Source organism: Amblyomma americanum, chromosome 9 (assembly GCF_052857255.1).
Source record: "Amblyomma americanum isolate KBUSLIRL-KWMA chromosome 9, ASM5285725v1, whole genome shotgun sequence".
In the NCBI taxonomy this organism is placed as follows: Eukaryota; Metazoa; Arthropoda; class Arachnida; order Ixodida; family Ixodidae; genus Amblyomma; species Amblyomma americanum.
The window spans coordinates 104944667-104966318 of NC_135505.1; the positions used below are offsets into that span (position 1 = coordinate 104944667).

The following is a 21652-nucleotide window of genomic DNA, read 5'->3' on the forward strand; positions in this document are numbered from 1 at the left end:
CTGGACTGCAGTCGAACCTTAAGGTTGAGGAAACAACTTTGAAGGCACCGAATTCCCGATGACGATGAGCTATAAAAGGCCTTTAGAAATTATTTTCAGAGGTGCGCTTGAAGTTTCCTGTCTTCACAGATCATAACCAATTGGAAACAGAAGCGTGGAATGAGTTCTCGTCGGGGCGGCTGCAATGAAAAACAATACTTTTTTTTGTCGCAGAATTTTGGTTTTTATGCCAGGCCTAAACATTTGTTGAGCGCCCCTTGCCGTGTAGAGTTAACACGCACATAAGTACAATGTCCATCAAGAGGTCAACTTGGGTGCATTGACTTCATGGATTCAGGCGACAAGTCAGTGCTTCGTATTCCATATAGTCGCACGCTACGCATATCGTTGGATGCGAAATATTGTACACATTGCCGAGAAGCAACTCAGCGCTGATTTATCATATTATTTCCTTACCCACGCACTCTGCAGACGTTATCAATCGTTGTTTACCAAATGAAACGCGCCCACTTCAATTTGAAACGAACGTCATAATACGCGACATGTTCGACGTTCGGCACTCTTCACGGCAGTTTAGGAGCGTTATCAGGAAAGTACTCAATCGCCTTTAAAGAGGGTGCGGCTGAAAGTGGTTGTCACTTTGATCCTGACGGCTCTCTAGTAGGCATACTGTAATCGCCACCAGCGAACCGCTTTGCTTTAGTACCATCGCTGGTTTGTATGCCTCCCACCTGAAAAAAAAAAAAAAAACTTCGCTCTCCATGCATCCTCGTGTCTTCTCGCCCGATTGCCCACCCTGCTACTAGGCAATATCGTGTACCGTTCACTTTCATTTTATGGGCTTCATATTTATCACACGGACGGTTTTCTTAGTGCCAGGCCCTTTACTCTGGGACCTGAATTCCTGCCAGCAGCAGAAAAATGGACAAACGAGAACTACCCCGCGGACACGCAGGAGCAACGTCCTCTGGCTGACAGACGCGATATATATGATGTATCGCCTCTCCGGGATAGCACGTCTCGTATGACAGCGATGGCGCCTACCATTTCCCCGGGCTACAAGGTGCGTCTCGGTGAATATGCGATAGGAAATAAAAGGAAAGAAAAAATCCCTCCTCTGGCACGTTTCACTGAAAGAAAGGAGCATTTGCTCCTCCAGACACCGCCCTACACTCTCCTTCCGCGGGAATGTACATCGAGAGAATAAAAATAAACAAAAATAGGAGCGCCCTGTAGCAAGCCAGGCCATAAGTGCCTTCGTTAGGGCCAGGTGCGGTTCTCTTCACGCGGTACGCCTACGTCACGTCGAAAGAAGGCGTCGTGACTCGGAAAGCTGAGTCGCCCGCAGCTCCCAGTCAGCCACGCCAACCGCGGGGACCGCAGAACGCTGGCGTCGAACACTGGAGCCTTCGGGCAGAAAAACGGCAGCGAAGGTACCCAGATGAAAGGAATGTGCGTACAACAGCGCCAAACACTTGAAGAAAAAAAGAAGAAAGAACATTCCCAGTGTCCTTTTTATTTTTCCACTTTCCCTTTATGCTGTACACTCCCCGCTACCTCAAGAGCTTCGCCAACCTCATATCTGCTGAAGAGGAAGTAGGTTGCCAAAACCTAATAATAGTTGAGAGCCTGCAATGGGAGAGGATGGCCTATTTCGAGGAGCAGGTAGCCTGTGTGGAAGAGGTGTCCCTAAGAAGAATAAAGGTTGCGGTGGTTTCTACCCCGTCCATATCGTGCCGATGGGCCTTTGAAGAAAATGCAGGACCCAAAGAATGCTTCGCCTGTTCAACATTGGCTATCGATGTGAACGTCCGCCACCTGCTGTGAACATACGCAAGGACGAAGGTCTCAAGGAACGGACCACTAAACGAAGCTAGGCTAGGAACGAAGGTCACATCTTGTGGATGACCGACAACAATAGGAGCCAGAACCATCATAGGTTCACGCCGGCCGCTGATTTCGACGTTCGGCACCTGCTCTGTAAGCATGAAGAAACAAAGTCCTTAAGGAATATTATGGTTTCAGGCTATGAGGGACGCCGCAGTGAAGGGCGCCGGAAATTTCGACCAACTGGGGTTCTTTAATGTGCACTGACATCGCACAGCACATGGGCCTCTAGATTTTCATCTCCATTGAAATTAGACCGCCGCGGTCGGGATCGAACCCGTGTCTTTCGAGCCAGCAGCCGAGCGCCATAACCACATAATGCAATAGCATTAAAGATTACATCTGCGAAAGTACTCCTCTGCCGCCAAGGTTCTGCCTACGTAACAATATAGTCGTCTCTACTTTGGATTCATAGATCGTCGGGAGTCCTCACACAACTCCTGGCGCAGTGGTGCATCGGTTAAGCGATGCGCCACTGGCTAACATGTGGCTGTTACAAACACAGCCACCGGTGGGGTTTGTGAGACACAGATTGCTCTTCGCGAGCAATCTCAAACAACCGATCATTATTTTTACGTCAGCCTGTCGCGGCAGGCAGTTTGCTGAAAATCCGGTGGACAGGCTTCCACCTGCCGCGGTGAGCAGGTGTTGATGACTTATCAAAGTCACATGAACTAGTTGGCAGGTGGGCCATCTGCTTTTCCGCTCACAACGCCGCCAACGACGACGAATGCGACGCCGCCAACGATGCTGGGTTTTCTGTAGAATGGGAGCTTTAACGCAATTGGATTAAAGCTTTTTTGCTCAATCGCTAGTCAGTAAGATTATTATAGAAGTGGGCTTGAGCCATGGGGAACATGGAAGTGCCATTGGATAGGAGGTTAGGACGTTGTCGACAATGTGCTCTCTGGGGTAGCGCTATTGTAATATAGACCTCTGGGGTTGTAAACCAGCTACGAACCACCGAATGAACAGTATCGAAATTCGACACTCCAACCGGGTCAAAATTCGGTGTATTGCAGACTGCCACGCCACCTGCAGCATTCAGATGTATTGCTCAGCACAAAAAAGGATATATAGTGAAGAAATAAAAGCTGCAGGACGACTTCGCTGCTTTGCTACTGAGTTCTAAGGCGGCGCCACCACAGTTAGTCTACGCGAAGTCTCAACAGGAGACAGTCGAATCTCGAAGCGGACATTCGAAACTGATGCCACCAAATAGTTTTCAGTCGTATGTGCTTAGGACTGGCCCACTGCTGGCAGATGGGTTACAATGATCGCTGTCAATTATGCACGAGAGAGGCCAGCTCGAAGCTTTGGAGTTATATCTGTTTATTTCTGTTATTTACATAGTAACGAGATGATCATGTTGGAAATCTGCTCCAGAGAATCAACCTCATTTCTTTGTAAAAATCTTTGTTCAAAGAAATCAAATTCAAGAGATTGAAAAATAGGATAGCAAGCACTTGAAAGGCACAGGAAGGTTCTGCATGATCTCATACAAACATCTGTATAATGGGATGCTTCTTAGAAAGCAGCGCCCCTTGCGAACATTATTAAATGCAAATCGGTAGCTACTTAGCTCGCCCTGTCTAAACATTCACGTTTAATGAGACTGAACTACATTAAGTACACTTCTAAGACGCGAGGACTGACTTGAGCACGGCATTAATGATCGCGAAAGAATCTGAAATAAGAAGATTTTTGTTGTGTTGTGCTTGACTGATGCGACCAGTTGGAAATACTCGTACCTTTTAAGTAGAGCTGAAATCTGTCGACATTACACCGTAGCGCAGTGTGTAACACCGCAAAGAGAACGGAGCAATGTGGTCATCGCACCACCTTTTTGTTCTGGCAGAATCAAAATAAAAGGGTCCGTGTTGACAAAATGATCGTGTTGACCACAGATTGCAAGCAGATTCACGTCGTCACCAGGACCTTCAGTTTTCTTCATCAAGGATTAATTAGCATTACAAGAGGAGGTATCATTAGGCATGCACGAACAAAAAGGTGACGTCAAAACTTAGTCATGCATGCCACTGAACTAATCGCTAAACGAGCGTTAATAAGGTTTGAAAGTGCAAAGCAGCTACTCAGTACAAGAAGAATATTTATTGCCGGATGTCAAGCTAGGCTAGTTTTGAAAGCTGAATAACGCTAGTCAGGCAAAGCTAAAAGCTATCAAACCAGGGCACTACTCCAGCGCCCGTTGGGAGCGCATATTATAAAGAGGGGTATCTGCTTAAGGAAAGGTTGAATGTCCTTCCGGGTAAAAGGCATCACGCCTGATACAAATCACATTGTGAAGGGAAGGAGGGCAATATGGAATACAAAGGCGGGTGTTAATGAGAATTAAAAGCAGCATGTTGAAACCAACATGGCTGTAACAACTTTATTCTTTCCCGTCTTGGTTACTGCGCACTAAAACTGGAAGGTGGTGTAGCGCGCAGTACCGAAGATGCAGAACCAACTGGCTCCTGTCTTAACACTGACTGCAATCCTCTCTTCGCTGCCGACAAAAAGTAAAGCACGAATCGGACGAACAATCTCGAAAGTAAACCTGGTATTAATCTGAAGGGCGCAAAACGCAGTCGGTTTAATGGGTAATGTAAGCGGACAAAGCTCGTTTAGAAATGGGTTTTTTAGGAAGGGTATCAGTACCGTTGCGAAACTTTTTGCGAGACCATCAATGAGAATTGCAGCTTTCCGCTATGAGCTAGTTAACCCCTTCAGCTGGTCGCAGCATACTTGTTAAAGCACGGGTATGCTCACTCATGCCTGTATTTCAATAATGAAGTGTCTGTACTTGTATACAATATACGGAGCATGGCTTTAAAGGCAGGGAAGTAGTTTCAGTAAACCGGCTTCAAGAAAAGCAGGTAGGGAGGTGCAGTTAAGAGGTGTATGATTGAATGAAAAAAATTTGCGGTGGTTTAGCTTTGGTTAAACCTGGAGTGACGCGATACCTACAGCTGCCCGGGTGGAACTTGGTCACGTGACCAACCACATGATCAGCCACGGCGCCGCGCCGCCGGCAGCTGTTCCGCACCACGTGACCAAGCACGTGACAGCGTGGCGGCGCGCCACAGGGTGGCGACGCCGCCACGCTGAAGGCTCCAAATGCTACCGTAATGTAGCTATCGCTACAAAAATCTATTTTGAACAGCCCGCTTCTCGCGACACCGCATTTACATGGCGACTGCACATGAAATCTTGTTCCACATAGCGGGAGATCAAGGTTCAATGTTTAGCACCGTTATCTTGATTCGTGAACAATTCTTCTTGAGGAAGGAAACGAAACACTGCGAAAGGCTGCCGCACCCCTCGTTTTGTAGCGATAGCTACATTACGGTATCACTGCGAGCCTTCAGCGTGCCGGCGCCGCCACCCCGTGGCTGCGCCGCCACGCTGTCACGTGGTTGGTCACGTGGTGCGGAGCAGCTGCCGGCGGCGCGGTGCCGCGGCTGATCACGTGGCTCGTTACCTGGTTGGTCACGCGACCACCCACGAGGTGCGGAGCAGCTGTTGCTGCCGGCGGCGCGGCGCGCCGGCGAAACCAAGCTGCCACAGCTGCACGCATGCGCCGTGTCAAGTGGGACGAAGATGCAGGAACGCCCAGCGAAACGGAGCGGCGAAAGACTGACTTTGCAATTCGACTGAGCAAGTTCCACTCGGTCAGCTGTAGCTATCGCTTCACTCCAGGTTTAACCAGAGCTAAACCACCGGCATTTTTTTTTGGTAGCACTGCGGTAGCTTCTTCATTTCAATGGCTGGCAACATCGCTCGCTTGGCAATGAGACGCCTCTGTTCGTTTCCTCGTCGCGTACTTGAGCCGCATAAGTAAAGCGTTAGTTTACATCATGGCGCCAGCCATCGGCATGGCTGGCATGTGCTCCTCGAAAAGCGAAGCGCTTTTTAGCAACTAAAAAGACAACAAAAATTTCTGCAATCTTTTTCCGCAGTTTCCCTCTCGTGATAGGATGCTCTTTCCCTCTCACTGCAGGTGGGGAGCCGCGGAGCTGGCGGGAAGGCAAAAGATAACAGATGAGAGCATAAGAAGTGGCGGTAGGAGAGGACTTGATAAGCCGAAACCGGCTCATCTGGCTGGCATCGAAATCGAGAAGTGGTTAGCACGATGCACAGCAGGCGAACTAAGGCGAATTTCTTCGTTCGCTCCTCCAGCTATTGCGAGATTCAACTCAATAAGTGCCAAATACCTCTCAAAGGATGCCCTACAGCCATTGGCTTCGACTGATTTTGCATGAAGTCGCGGTTAATGCGACTAATCCACAGTTAATCGTCTTGCTCCTGCCAGTCCTCTGGGATGTCACTGTAGCAGGTGCAACGAGATTAACCCCAAGATAATGACAACCATTCGACACACTTGGCTGGAAGGCATCTTTTGAGAGGCATTTACCTCTTCTTTCTTGAGTGGCATTCGATTTTAGTACCAATTCTCACACTGTGTAAATACACTCCGGGAGAAAAATCGTTTTCGTCAAGCGTGCCGTCAAGCTGCGTCATCAACGCGCCAATTCCCGCCAATTATTGTACATTTAGGCGTAAAGCTATATTAGAGCACGCGACGAAAAGCAGGCAGTACTACGGATCAACCGCGCTCATATATCAGTGCACTCGAAATGTTTCGCTCCCTGTCTTTCTTGTTATTATGTACAATCGCCGCTTATATTAGCATCTTTGGCTGCCGCGCAACCTGCTCTGCAACGAATATGCCACTTGCCGCTTTTCAGCGTTATTGAGAAGGAGAATCTTGAGAGCCGAACGGCGCAAGTAAATACGAATGTGACGCCTGTTTAAGCAAAGACAGATTGATCTTGTCTCATGCTTTGCACTAATAGCGATATTTAAATAATATATGCACGCTCAGCACAGTTACGCAGCTATATCCTGCTGTTGCTCTTGAAAAACCACACTCGACACTCTCCTTTGCAAAAGATGGACACGTTTCACTACGAAACGACCGTTGACGTGGAAAGTACTTAGCGAAATGAGATCACGACCGACGTTTGTCGAAGCTTTGCTCTGAAGACTAAAGTCGCAAAGTTGCTCTTCAGGAGTGCGATGACACATTCGCACAGAATACAACGAACGCACATGTCGAAACGCATCCGGTGTATGTTTTGTGCTTTGCTTTTCGCAACATGGAATGTGTCCAACGCCGCAGAGGCAGCGGAACCTTCAGAAGCTACCGCGGCTCCGGACTTTGTGGAAACAACGATCAGTTCACCACAGGAAGCGGAGTACTATCTCACTCCACCTCCTGAAACTACCACACCGATGAGTACTGAGGAAACGACTCCCTACGAGGACGACCCCAAACACCTGGAAAGACAGCACATGGAAGATGTGAGTCATTTCACGTCGAACCGACTTAGATGTTACTTTAACACGTTCACATAGCATTGTTACCTTGCTTCGTTAATGTAACATGTAGCGTAAAGGCTCCGTTACCCCGAAAAGCCGGCGTCGGCATTGTGAGTGAAAAATCACGAGCATGGCTGCGGCAGGTGGTGCCCGGATAGCAACCTAGGAGTCAGGTGGGCCACGTAGGTCACATGACCTTGATGAGTCATCACAACCTGTCCACCGAATTGTGAACAGCTCACCATGACAGGTTGCAGTTGAATTAATGACTGCATGGTCGCTCTGGAAGAGCAACCTGGGCCCAAGAAGGCTCGCAGCTGGGAGCAGCTACCATTGCAGGGCAAAGGCGCATCGCGCAACCGCTGCACCACTGCGCCAGGAGGGGTACTAAGACTCCCAAGTACCAATGAATGAAAAGTAGAGAATGAACTTCTGCAGATTTGGGAATTAACCAATTACGCTAGGGCGTGATACCCTTAAGGTGGAGCTTAAGCGTCTTCTTCATTTCCTTCGTCACTATAACTGAGCAGAGCTTGCGATTTCCGGGATGAAGGAAAAAAAAACGTCACAAATTTTTTCATTAATAACGACCTTGATATTGCGCTGATGTATCTCTTGTTTGTATAACATCAACGTACTAGTTTTTCATGTTATTGCTAGCACTTAGCGCTCAATGCCCCTCCGCTTTATGATTAAGATGTCTTGGTTTGTATCATGTGGCAATGCATTCCGTCGTCATTGCTTATGTTTTGCCCTACCGAGCACCCATTAACTTACATGAATCTCAAAACGTCTAACCAAAGAATTGGTCCATACACACAATTCAGAAGTCAGTCATCCGCTTCTGCACAAGCACCACTGCACTTGAGGTAGTAAGAGGTCACTGTTTAATGTACATGCACCGATGTTTGTTGGCACAAATTCCAGACCGATTTGTAAGGCGCCAAGTTCTTTGTGAAAGCCTCTATAAATCAAACGGCGGTTGAGTGAAAAACTGAACAATTCCTGTAGCTTTTGAGTTAGCCGAATTCCATTATAACTATAACTAGCATCCAGCTGCATGTCATGGCGTTTCAACATAAGCTAGTTGGTTACTTTGTCAAGGCAGTTATGGCATTGAAAACGCGAAAGAGACTAGTTCGAGGTACCGCGTCTCTTAGTATGGTTTGAACATCAGAGAAGCGCTATCTCGAACCAGGTGTTGCCGCTAGACGTCGCCTTGAGCGCAGCGGAGAGCAGACGGCACGTAGTTCGAGCACTCTAGATAGGTCCGCGGACGACTGTGCTCTCTCAGAGCATGCATCCACTGAATGTCGGCTAGAGCTATGACTGCATCCTAGTGAATTGTGTTTAAAGGAGGGACCCTGAGGTCAACTACCCATTCGGCAGGAAATAAGATTTATTGCTAGTAAATTTTTATTTCTCAGGGATGCTTCTTCCCGCCACACCATTTAAATACAGGATGTGCCATGACGACTAGGCTATTTGGACTCCGTGACCACGAAGCGGAAGTGTGCGGCGTAGCCCCAGAGATTACAGCAAAAATAAAGACGCATTGACGTCACTGCAATCCGCTTGTTAATAAAGACAGGCTGCGAGAGGCGAATGCTGAATTTAAATATGTGATGCTTGTTAATTTATAAAATATCTGCTTTCAATAAGGACCCACTTCTTTTCCATGAAAAAAGCATACTCAGACGATCAAGGGAAACTTGATTTTGTGCTCACTCTCGCATTAACAACTCTATCGACGCATTGCATTGATTTCCGAGATGTCGCAGTGTGTGAATGCCCTGGCTGTCTCTGACTGCAGTTCATGAACATCGAGGAAAGAATATATGTGATGAAGCGCAACTTCAACTTCAAGCGGACTGAAAAGTGCGAATCTGCACAAAGGCTCATAAAAATCAACGACGAAGATTACTTGTATACACTACGTGTTCGTCACCACATGTTCAGGAACAGACTGTAAGTACTCTGTTCTTGATAGTCACTTTTTTCTTTTCTCCTCGATGAAAAAGGTCATAGAAGCGGGCGCTACCGCTATTGTCACGTGACAAATTTAAAGTGGAAATCGTGTCGTTAAAGAGTAAATATAATGGAAACATTCAGGACCCAAACAAGCAGGGACAAGACCAGTATTAATTTACAAACGAAAGTAAAAATTTGGTTCGTAGTCAAAATCGATTGCTTAAGTCTTTGCGGCTACACGTAGTTCTTTTTTCGGCAGCAAGAAACGCATTTTATTGCCGAGAGTATTGGATTTAAAATATAATCTATTTTTTACGCCTCCCCCCCCTCCCAACCGATTAAAGCTCGTGACTTTAAGATCAAAATGTATACCGAGATCACCGTCTATAACTCAACACCAGTGCATCCTATGGACTCGGAGATCCTCGTTAAAAAACCATCTCGATGTTATCGCAGTCTACTCGGCGACACTTGTATTGCATTTTTTTGTATTTTTTTAGATGTCACAAAAGCTTTGTTTTCAATTCAAAAATCTTGATTGTATAAGAACGCGGTAACCTATCGATATAGCCAATTCCATTCTGTCCTTAGTGTCATTCCAAAAACATCATCTCATGAGAACCATCACGCTTACCTTAAAGCTTTCGTGGATGCTCTAAAGAATCACTGACACTGTTATGAGATTGCTGTAGCCCTATAGCTCTACTTACGTAATATTTTCTTTCTGGTGCAGCATTCCGAGCAATGTTAAGTTCACGATCAGCAAGACCGGGATACACAAGGAGTACAACGCTGTCACGTACCAGCACGGCATCGGTAACGCGCCTTTCACCGAGTCAATCAATCTGTCAGCAATTTTTTTTATTTTGGTTTATTGTTAATTTATTTCCCCGTAGGCCCTCAAGTAAGTCATTGCTTGAGTGGTGAGCGGGTGGAAAACGGTTATTAGTAGTTGGTTTAGGTTTTTTTTATGAGGTTTTTACGTTCCAAAGTGACTCGGACTATAAGGGACGCCGTAGTGAAGGTTATTAATAATTGGTTTGGACCAGAAACACAGGTGAGTCAGCTTCTTCAGTGGCAGCCTTGAAGTGCACAGGTTCACGGCTGGGAAAGCCATTTCAGTCTGAGGCGGGCCACACGAAAGACGATTTTTCTACACCACAGTAGAGCAGGCAAATGGGCTCATATTTAGGGCTTTCAGGTTGGTCTGTGCAAAGTGTTTGACGCTCTATGTGGATGAGCTGGCCGTTTCTAACGTCGTTTTCAAGAGAAAAAAGTAAAAAGTGCGCTACTAAAAATACGACGCGCGTTTTTCTGTTTTTGTGTCCGAAGGGCTAAATACACCTGGAAAGCCTAATTCAACAGCCCCCTTGAGTTTAGAGTTGTAGTGTTAACATTCAAAATTTATGGTCAGTTATCGAAATGCAGGCTGTTTGCGTCAGTTTATTGATCTGGAACTGTTCACATTATTGTAACATATGCGCGATTGCATTGGTCAGAACATACTAGGCATCGGGAGTAGTGCTTAGCTTTCAGATAATGCCTTCATCTGTAAATATGCATGCAACCTAGTCAACACCTTGGGCGATGCCACCATCATAAAAGAAATGATAAGCGTCCGCATCTTGTCTTGAAGGATACAAGGAGAAACGATTATTAGGATGCAGGGTAGACAGCTGAGAAGTACCCGTTGTGCCGTCTGCACGATAGTTCTATCTATGACCGGTTAGTTATGCTATCAATAAGGAGCCCAAAGGAAAGGTTGTAAGCAACGTAATGTGAGAGGTCCGACCAAATTCCTGAGGAAATCTGGAGATCTAACGTTAGTCAAGCAATGATGGTGTAATGCGAGGCCAATGGCGTCAATGGTCTCTTTCAGTTCTGTTGTAGGGCTTTTTTTCGAGATATGGCAGAAGTCGATTAAGTTGTCAGTTTCCCGAAAGGTCCTACTGCGCTCACCTGTAATGTATGTTCCAGAATTTAAGCCGCGGTGCAGTTCAGCAAGGCAAGGTCTGAAGTCAGACAGGAAATTCTTACTGTCGAGAAAAGAGATCACTTTAAACGTTCCTACTACAGTAAACCCTTTGTGTCCTTTTTGTCGTTTCTTTTGGAGGGTTTTTATCGTTAAGAAACTTGTTCTCGACCCATGTAGCCATACTGTGTGCTTTTATCGCTGTTTTCTTTCGCTCTCCGGCCTCTTTGTTCCTTGACGTAATTCCTTGCCGTTCCAGTACAAAACGTTTGGTTATCATCCAATGCATGGTCCAATGTCATTTCGTACAAGTCCCGTCCCTCGCTTTATTCTAACCACACAACTTCCCAACCAACTGGCTCCGGATTGAAAATTATTGAAAAGATAAAAAAGGTTCGTTGAAACTGATCACCGAAAACAGTTTAAAATAGCTTCGCTTTCTTTGCAGACCAACCTAGAGTTGAAAGGAAGCTCATGTACATCAGTCCCGAGAAGACATGCGCCATCCTCGTCGAGAAGCTCGCCAACGGCGGCAAAGGCAAGTCAAAGCGTTCCTATTTTATGAAACGGGAGAGAATTGGCATTTTGGGGGGAATATATATCTCAGATAACAACTGGTACACAGAAGAAAAAAAGGTCAATAACTGTGGAGGCAAAGAACTACAAAACGAAGCAGTAATTGTGCTGGGATCGGGGAAAAAGAAGCGTTAAAGAGAACCTGAAATGATTTAGATTAGCATATTCTAGTGCAAAAGGTCGGTAGAGGCGGTCTTTGTGGGTATTCGAGTCAAATTTGAAAGCTCTGCTTGGATCCTATAAATCAGAAATAATTTTTAAAAATCGTTGCCTGCAGAAGCTCGCAACCGATTAGGGCGACGCACCTCCCCGCGCGTCCCCTACCACGATGACGTCAGTGTGCAGAAGAGCGAGCCTTGAAGCTCGCCCCGTATGCCCACTGACGTCATCGGGGAAGGGAACGCGCTGTAAGGTGTGTCGCCCTAATCGGTTGCGAGCTTCTGCGGGCAGCATTTGTTAAAAAAATATTTCTGAATTATAGGGTCCACGTGAAGCTTTCAAATTTGACTCGAATACCCACAAAGACCGCCTCTACCGACCTTTTGCACTAGAATATGCCCATCGAAATCATTTAAAGTTCCCTTTAAAAGCAGGGTCACAGTACCAGAGGGTGTACACTAAGTAAACGCGAAGAGAAAGAAGCTAAAAGAGAGAGAGAGAGAGAGAATCGGTAAATAATTGATCATAACTCAAAATAAAATGATTTACTATTTGAAACATGACTAAAGTGACTTAGCACGCAAACTAAAGGAAAGAAATAAGCTCAAGGTAGAGATGTAACGTTACTCATGTGCAGTGTGCGACAAGTCTGAAGGGACAAACATAATTTGTCCGCTTATCGCGCTTTTCGTGATGATAACAACGCCGAGCTTTATCTGCATATCACAAGTAATAGGGATTAGTTACATTTTGTTCGAACGTTGCCTTTATCGATCCGGATGCTCATACCAGCATATACTGCGTTCCTCTTGTCGTTACGTTGGCTAGCTTACTGAGACTCCCCGTCAACACTTCTTCACTTTGTTTTATGTTTTCAAGAATCCCAATCTCCTTGCGCTCTATCTACTGAGGATGCACCTATGGTAGACAACAACAACAACAACAACAACAACAACAACAACAACAACAACAACAACAACAACAACAATAATAATAATAATAATAATAATAATAATAATAATAATAATAATAATAATAATAATAATAATAATAATAATAATAATAATAATAATAATAATAATATGCAAAGCTGGAGGATTGGTGGCCGAAAATTAGGAGAGTGGAGTAAAGGGGACACCATAAGAGTAAAATTAATAATTATGCTGGTGATGAAATTATATGTCGCAAAGACTCTCTTATGAGGTACGTAGGACATATTTGAGCAAAAAAAAAAAAAACGCACCTCTCGCATATGACGTGGATGCTCAAACCACTATAGGTCACCGCTGCGGTGAGACTAACGTCACTGTTGCCGGCAATTGGACGCTATAGTAGGCGGCTACAGGTCTTAAGCTCCTAAAGTTTATTGAAATGTATAACTGAAAGAATTGTGAGACCCCGGAGAACAATACCCAAGGCTTAAAATTGGTGAATAGAAGTTAAAAAGCACTGAAATGGGCGGCACCGCCGCTTATTTCATGCATGCACAGCGCTGTCAAAGTTATTTTTTCCTTCCATTGTCAGGTTGCCAACTCGTACAGCCAGAGTCAGCCATCGACGACGGTATACCGACGGAATGCAACAGGATCTACAGAGCCAACTGCGGAAAGAGGAGCATGACGATATACGAAAGCATATGCAAGAGCCTCCCGGACAGGGCTCCACGCGAGGAACTTTGAGCTGCCTTCTACAAGAAGAACTCTATCGCACAAGACAAGGACTCGCGAGAATCGTGCCTGTGGGTACAGTCTCTGCGGAAGGTGCCCTTACATTACTGCTCAAGAAAATGGGCACTGCGTTAGACGTTAATGTTCGAAACTTTAGGTACTGAGAAAAACGGTTTGTCTAAATGTGCAGGGAGAAGCGGAACCACGTCTGCTTCACAGCAACAGTGGCAGGTGCTCATCCGGTGCGCACTGCGGCTTGCGTGCCTTTGGCTCCGACTGTACACACATGACGCGACACATGCTCTATGTAATTTTATGCACTGTACCTCGTGCACTTATGTTCAAAACTACACTGATCAATAGCATTTTTCTGACCAGTGTCCTTTCAGAAACACTTATTGTTTTCTTGATGAGAGATAAGCCACGAGTGGCGACTGCTGAGCGCAGCTATGTCATCACTTTGGTTGATTGAATATTTTGTAGGTAGGCTTCTTCGGCGAACACGAACGGAAGATACTTTCAAGGTGTACGACGCAAGGTAAGCTGCCACATAGTAATGCATAACAATCAACCAATGTTATCGAAGAAAGAACGGAAAAAAATATCAAGGTAAACTGCTACATAGTAATGCACAACAATCAGCATTTGTTATCGGAGAAAGTTGTGTTGTGTTGTGTTAAGTTTAATCGCACGTAAGCAACTAAGGCTATCATGCGATACGCTCAAGGTATCTGAGAAAGAGACGGGAAAAATATTACAATTGTTACCGGTATAGTGCATTCCTATTTCCTGGAAACATGAGACACGGGCAACTCTGAAGGCGCGTTTAGAGAATGTGGTGAAAAAAAATCAAAACAACGTTATCGAAAAGATAACCGTCGCCCTATCCTAAGCACCAATGGGCACATTTTACTTATATAGGACAAAAAATTCAATAATCATGCAGCAAACCAGGCAAGCGTTACGTGATGAGACAATAGGTTTCTTCTTTTTCTCTACCGGTAAATACTGCACCAAAACATCAGTCCACCGTTTCAAAAGTATTTTTTGTTTTCTGAAGCAGCAATTCGTCCAAATGTAGCACAATTCTACCAAGTTAGAAAGCGTAAGCATACACCCTAGTTACACTGCTGGACTCAATTTTGCAGCTCACGATCAATCAGGACATTAACTAAAATATTTCTTCACCACATCCTTGAACCTAGGCAGATTGCAACATTGACAAGCCTCCACTTAAGGCGTAGACTTTTTCATCCGTGTAACACGATCAGGAAAGTGCACACAAACAGACCTTTGTCACTGCACTACCAATAGAACGGCGTAAATTTTGTAATGAAACCGGCTGGCAGGAGCCGCAAAGCACACCACGTATCATTTAGTATGATGCATATCATATGTGCATTGTAAATATAATCCAAATCCTGTATCTCATGCATCAGTCGTGTATCAGGTCGAAGCTAAATAGATGTAAACAATTAACTTTGAAAATACTGATTTTTGTTCTTATTTTTGCACTAAATTTGAAAACATCTCATTACTAATAACTGTCTAAGGGAGCAAAATTTTGAAGTAGGAAAAAGTGTGTTTCGACACAGTTTTGAGCTAATCATAACTTATTACGCTAAATGAGTTCCCATTTATATTGTCCAAGTACGGCTATTCTTATATACAGTAACTTACGTGTATATCAGGCAGTCTGCATGTTGCTGTCTACAGAACATACGCAGTGTATATCTCTTTCTCAACCGCACTCTCTGTAATCAAACTATTTTTGCGTCAAAAAGAAAATGAAAATATGAAATAAACCGGCCCACCGCGGACATCTTTAAGAGCAATGTTTTCTGCATATAGAAAATTGGGTGTCACCTGTCTTGAACATGACGTAAATTATGTTCATGCCTTGCACACGATACAAATCAAAAATAAAGTACATGCAGTGTGCTTGAATAAAAAATACATGTATTCGCGTGCTTTAAACACTCCCTTCTCCACTGCTGTCGTTGGCCGACTTTTCGGCAGAGAGAAAAAAAAAAACGGAACCGAAAGAAAAGCGGCGCCCAGCAAAAGAAGCCATAAATGCCGTCGTTAAAGCCAGGTGCGGTTCTCTCCGTACGGCACACCTATATTGCGGGAAAAGGAGACGGTCGTGACTGAGAAAGCTGGCTCGCCCGTTGCTCGCAGTCCGGCACGCCAGCCGTACGGACCGCACAACACTGGCGTCGCCCATTGGCTCACCGGAGTCGACGGCAGAAAAGGAAACTGCGAGGATGCAGAGGGAATGAACACGGCCCATATATATTACAGGGCAGAATAGTTGCACGAACAGGAAGGAAAAATAAGTAAACACATACAGAACGATGTATACGGCATTCACACATTAAAAAATAGATTACCCAGCTTGCTTAACAGTTTGTCCCAAGCAAATATTTATCCTCCAGAGTCATCGTTTCAGGCCTTACTTTTACACTTCCTTTCTTAAATAATGCATAACCTTGAGAATACGGTGTTTTATTGCAGAAAAATGTAGCATTTCGTTTGAAACAAAAATGTGTGCATTTTGACTGTATTCCTTGATGTATGCGTTTTCTTTGCTTTCCTCTTCTTTTGTTTTTTACCTGTATGCAAAAACATGCATTTCATTCATCAGTATTGTGTAATCCTTAATTTTTATGCCTATTGTTTAAATTTCTGCACTCTGCTGTTTGTATTTACATGTTCGTATTGGTTTCCCGTTTATCATGGCCAAAGGGGCAGCTTGGGTCTCTGTCAAGCTGCTTTGCGGCTTTCTGCCCACCGCACCACTTTCGTGGCTGCGGTGTCGGGCAGTGTCCGAAGCACGCCGCTGTACATCGGCCGCATGCATAGCCTTATGACTGCAGCGGCTGCTACTACGCAGGCGCATAGGATGCTGCCCCATCAAGCAGTTTCAAAATGTTTTCCTGAGAGGCATTTCAAGGTGTCTTCTTGAGAGGCGTTGCAAGGCGTCACATAGTTTCAAGATGTTTTCTCAAGAGGCGTTTCAAGGCGTGAAGTATTTTCAAGATGTTTTCTTGAGAGGCATTTCAAGGCGTCACACAGTTTCAAGATGTTTTCCTGAGAGGCATTTCAACCCGTCAAGTAGTTTCAAGATGTTTGCCTGAGAGGAGTTTCAAGGCGCCAAGTAGTTTGAAGATGTTTTCCTGAGAGGCGTTTCAATGCGCCAAGTAGTTTCAAGATGTTTTCCTGAGAGGCGTTTCAAGGCGTCAAGTAGTTTCAAGATGTTTACCTGAGAGGCGCTTCAAGGCGCCAAGCAGTTTCAACATGTTTTCCTCGGAGGCATTTCAAGGCGTCAAGAAGTTTCAAGATGTTTTCCTGAGAGGCGTTTCAAGGCGTCAAGTAGTTTCAAGATATTTACCTGAGAGGCGCTTCAAGGCGCCAAGCAGATTCAACATGTTTTCCTCGGAGGCATTTCAAGGCGTCAAGAAGTTTGAAGATGTTTTCCTGAGAGGCGTTTCAAGGCGTCAAGTAGTTTCAAGATGTTTACCTGAGAGGCGCTTCAAGGCGCCAAGCAGTTTCAATATTGTTTTCCTCGGAGGCATTTCAAGGCGTCAAGAAGTTTCAAGATGTTTACCTGAGAGGCGCTTCAAGGCGCCAAGCAGTTTCAACATGTTTTCCTCGGAGGCATTTCAAGGCGTCAAGAAGTTTCAAGATGTTTTCCTGAGAGGCGTTTCAAGGCGTCAAGTAGTTTCAAGATGTTTACCTGAGAGGCGCTTCAAGGCGCCAAGCAGTTTCAACATGTTTTCCTCTGAGGCATTTCAAGGCGTCAAGAAGTTTCAAGATGTTTTCCTGAGAGGCGTTTCAAGGAGTCAAGTAGTTTCAAGATGTTCTCCTGAGAGGCGTTTCAAGGCGTCAAGTAGTTTCAAGATGTTTACTTGAGAGTAGTTTCAAGATGATTTCTTGGGAGGCATTTCAAGGAGTCAAGTAGTTTCAAGTTGTTTTCCTGAGAGGCGTTTCAAGGCGTCAAGTAGCTTCAAGATGTTTCCCTAAGAGGTATTTCAAGGCGCCAAGTAGTTTCAAGATGTTTTCCTGAGAGGCGTTTCAAGGAGTCAAGTAGTTTCAAGGCGTCAAGTAGTTTCAAGATGCTTACCTGAGTGTAGTTTCAAGATGTTTTCCTGGGAGGCATTTCAAGGAGACAAGTAGTTTAAAGTAGTTTTTCTCAGAGGCATTTCAAGGCGCCAAGTAGTTTCAAGATGTTTTCCTCAGAGGCATTTCAAGGCGCCAAAGAGTTTCAAGATGTTTTCCTGAGAGGCGTTTCAAGGAGTCAAGTAGTTTCAAGATGTTTTCCTGAGAGGTGTTTCAAGGTGTCAAGAAGTTTCAAGATGTTTTCATGAGAGGCATTTCAAGGCGTCAAGTAGTTTCAAGTTGTTTTTCTCAGAGGCGCTTCAAGGCGTCAAGTAGTTTCAAGATGTTTTCCTGAGAGGTGTTTCAAGGCACCAAGTAGTTTCAAGATGTTTTTCTGAGAGGTATTTCAAGCCGCCAAGTAGTTTCAAGATGTTTTCCTGAGAGGCGTTTCAAGGTGTCTATTAGTTTCAAGATATTTTTCTTGAGAGGCATTTCAAACTGTTTGGCGCAGTATTGTGAAAACGCGGTCCAGGTGATGTCGACGAAGGTGGCGCAAGGGTGGGCTGTGCACAGTGGGTGGTCACGTGTTTCTGAGCACTCGCCACCCGACAACGACGAACGAAGCGCGAGGCACTCGTCGCAAGGCACCAGGAGGACGTTCCATGCGGACGGCGGTCGCTCGCGCATAGGTGGGGGAATTTCGATATAACAGCTAACGCTGTAAAAACAAGGCCCTTTCATGGAATTTGGATTCTCTTGGCGCTTTTACCACACTTGATGCGCTGTTAGAGCAGCTCTGCTTCAAGATCTCAGGCAACTTATAATGTGCTAAACAGGAGCTTTGTAGCTATGCAAACTTTCCCAGTAGATGAAGAGAAGAAGCTTTATTTTTCGTCCCGTGATCGGGTCGTTTTCTCAAGTACGTGGGCTGAGGCTCCAGCAGGACAAGTTTTCGTCCACCCTGTAGAGCTGACTATCTGAAGGGCGAGAAACACCCGCGTTTTGTGAAGAAAGTAGAAAAAGTTTATCTTCAGGCCATTTTGTTTGTAGCAGCACCTCTGTATGATGCCTCCTATAGTGCAAAAAGTGCACTATCGTATGCCTTTATCGAAAACTTGTTGCGACACAAATTTTCTACCGGGCGCCTGAGAGTAATGTGCGACGCTCGACAGAAGTCTCTGTCGTGTTGTTTGTATCGGGGGATTACGTCAACCCATGTTTCGTCATTTACTCAATAAAATAAAGAGACGCATCCAGATAAATTCGACACAAACTGTTCGGTGAGTTGACCAGAGGAAAGCAGACGCCCTTACATACAAAGCAACTAGCAGTAGCGCATCGCCTCCAGCCTCCAGTTCCACTTCCCATCCTAGCCCTTGTCTGAAGCAAAAGAACGTGTGCCTTAATTCTATCGAGCACTTACCTCCTCCCCTCCGGCAATGCTTAAAGAGATTGAAGGATAAAAGTTGGCCGAACATTACCTGTAGTCAGTGACATGCCGAAGGGGCTCTTAAGAAGACGCAGGACCAGCACATGCCTTAAACGTAATGTGGCCGCTGAGGTCAATGTTTGCTATTTGCTGTGGACGTGTGCAGGGACACAGAGTTCAGGGACAAGGCTATTACAGGAGGTTAGACTTACGGCCACGAGGGAGTACGTCCTCTCTCTTTGGCCAGGGCTGTCGGAAAACAATGACAGCAGGAGTCTACTCTGGTTTCCTCAGGAGAATAGCCTCAACAATCCTATACAGAACTCCTGTATAAATCTCATACTAGTGAAAATTCCTGACGTGAAAAAATTGAGTACATCAGACATAAGTGGTCGCTGTTAGAAACCTGCAGTCTGTGCTTATTTTAAGTTTTTGGTTCCATAGTAATGGCAACGCGTTACTATATTTGCCGTACGGCTAAGCGGCAACGCTAAAAATGTCTATTGAGCCATAACGTTTGGCTGGCATGACCCATAGCGTCATACGCCACTTACAAGTCTATATAAGTAATAACAGAAACTGTGCAGTAGAAGAAATTCCTGGCATGCCCTTCGCGTCACAGCGGCTTCGTCAGCCTAGGGCGTATAAGATGCCTTCAAAAGGAGCGCCTGCATTCCTTTGGGTGGTGCTTTGCGGCACTTGCAACAGATGGCGCTATGAGAATTTCCAGACGTGGTGGTGTCGTCTATGTCCATCACGGGGGAAGTTCACGGAGATCTGGGCTGGAATAACGTAACGATTCTCTTCCAGTTCCTCCTTGCCCCTCGCCGCCAGCTCGATCTCCGCTACGTCACCGTTATCGTCCCGATCGGCCAGTCCGCGATCGTGCTAGCTGACGACACATGGCGGCTGACAGAAAGATTCGCAGAAACGAGTCATTCGTTACATCGCACACGTCTCGTTCTCGGACGCGATGAGAAGAGACAGGGCGGAACAGAGTGAGGAAGAGCCTTCGCAGACACCCCTAGTAAGACATGCGAGCACCGAAGCAGTTTCTTCAGCGCTCGCCGCCCCACTTCTGTCGGGGCGCGAGAGACAAGACGCGCAGTGTGCACAGACTTCAAACACGAACCGGCGGCCACAATTTAGGAAGCGTCGTGTTTCAGGCGTATCAAGAGCTGTCAGTGCCGTTGTTTGTAGCGGATGGTCGGTCGGCCCCGCCTAGAAGGGGAGCGTGCGTCCAGTTGCGTCACACAAGAGAGGAAGTGTTCTTCTCCGGCCCGGATTCGAGTGAAAGAGACCGGTTTGTGGGTCGGCGCGGCAACACTCGCCCGGCGTCACAAGCCTCGGCCGCCCAAGGACGCTGCTCAGGACGACACGCGGTGGGCCGAAGAGAAGGAGTGGGGTGAGCATTTAAGGGCTAGCGAAAGCGTGACAGCCGCTCAAGAGCAAAGGTCGCCTGGACGTTCCCTTGGGACTGGGCGCGTAAATGGAGTCACGACGGCGCTAAAAGCAGCGGTCATTTAACGTCGCTCGCGGTACGAGATTTATTCGCGACTTAATAGCAGCTCGGTAAAGGGTTTCCTCTGCCAAAGAGATGTGTCGATCGGATGATGAGAGCAGTTTCGGTATCAATGCTCTCGTGGGAGCGATGTTGGAAGCGAGCTTAAATTGTTACTTTTGCAATCTTATCAACCGAGGTAAAACATAATGGCGAGATAGTGGCAAAGGCGGCAGACACTAAGAAGTTGAATTTTTCCAAAATGGTTGTGCACATAAGTGGCCGGTATTTTTCAGGCGTGAATAAGAATGCGATGGGAAGGCAGATTTTGTTAGAAATTTCCCGACAGAAAACATGTTAGTTTGGTAGATCAAGTGCAAAGGAATACTCAGCCCTTCTGGTTCAGCTTGTTAGGACAATGGAATGTTTAAGCGGCTACTCGCCGAAATGCTAGCGCATGGGAACCGCAGTCAATATCAAATTCACTTGCTTACCGCACTTTCCCTGTCGAGTGTTTTCGTCCTATCGACATTTTCTAACCTCTAGCTGATAAGTAGGTGTATGTGATCGCATATCAAAGTGAGCGGGATACAGACGCCTGTGCCTACACTGTTCGCCAGAAGCTGGTGCTTTTACTGGTTATCCTAATTTTAAAAGAATGCAACACAATCTCATCGCTGACAAGTGAAATGAATCGCGAAGCCTTATTGTCAATTTTCGTTGCATATCTCAATTTCAAACTAATTGCACGCGTCAAGTCCGTTTGATAAAACGACAGCGACCTGTCCGGCTATACGAAAACGGAGCTCTTTCGCAGATAACAGCTACATTGAAAGAATATATGACTTCAGCAAGAACCATTTGACGGCAGAACAATAGGTTCCATTTTCGGCTAACGAAACATTGTAAAGATTTGTCACAGGCACCAATAAAGTGTCACTTCCCATTTGTGTTCTTGTGACACGGAACTACATCAGGTTCTACAATGCTATCTCCCACCGACA

General features: G+C 45.7%; 2 protein-coding genes across 8 annotated transcripts in view; one reads left to right on the plus strand and one right to left on the minus strand.

The window, feature by feature from the left end:
• The window catches only part of inaE (inactivation no afterpotential E), a 177346-nt gene that overhangs the window by 119884 nt on the left and 35810 nt on the right, over positions 1-21652 (minus strand). The gene's annotated exons all lie outside the window — the stretch shown is intronic.
• LOC144105114 (uncharacterized) lies at positions 6884-19353 on the plus strand. The gene is made up of 6 exons (XM_077638295.1): positions 6884-7254; positions 9086-9240; positions 9977-10059; positions 11664-11753; positions 13808-13859; positions 19314-19353. Exons 1-6 carry the CDS (start codon positions 6970-6972, stop codon positions 19351-19353), a joined length of 705 nt encoding a protein of 234 aa, XP_077494421.1. The 5' UTR covers positions 6884-6969.

Coding starts and splice junctions, on each gene's coding strand:
- LOC144105114 (XM_077638295.1), top strand. CDS start 6,970: ATGACACATTCGCACAGAATACAACGAACGCACATGTCGAAACGCATC. Junction 7,255..9,085: donor AAAGACAGCACATGGAAGAT/GTGAGTCATTTC, acceptor CTCTGACTGCAG/TTCATGAACATCGAGGAAAG. Junction 13,860..19,313: donor CAGTGGCAGGTGCTCATCCG/GTGCGCACTGCG, acceptor GGACGTGTGCAG/GGACACAGAGTTCAGGGACA.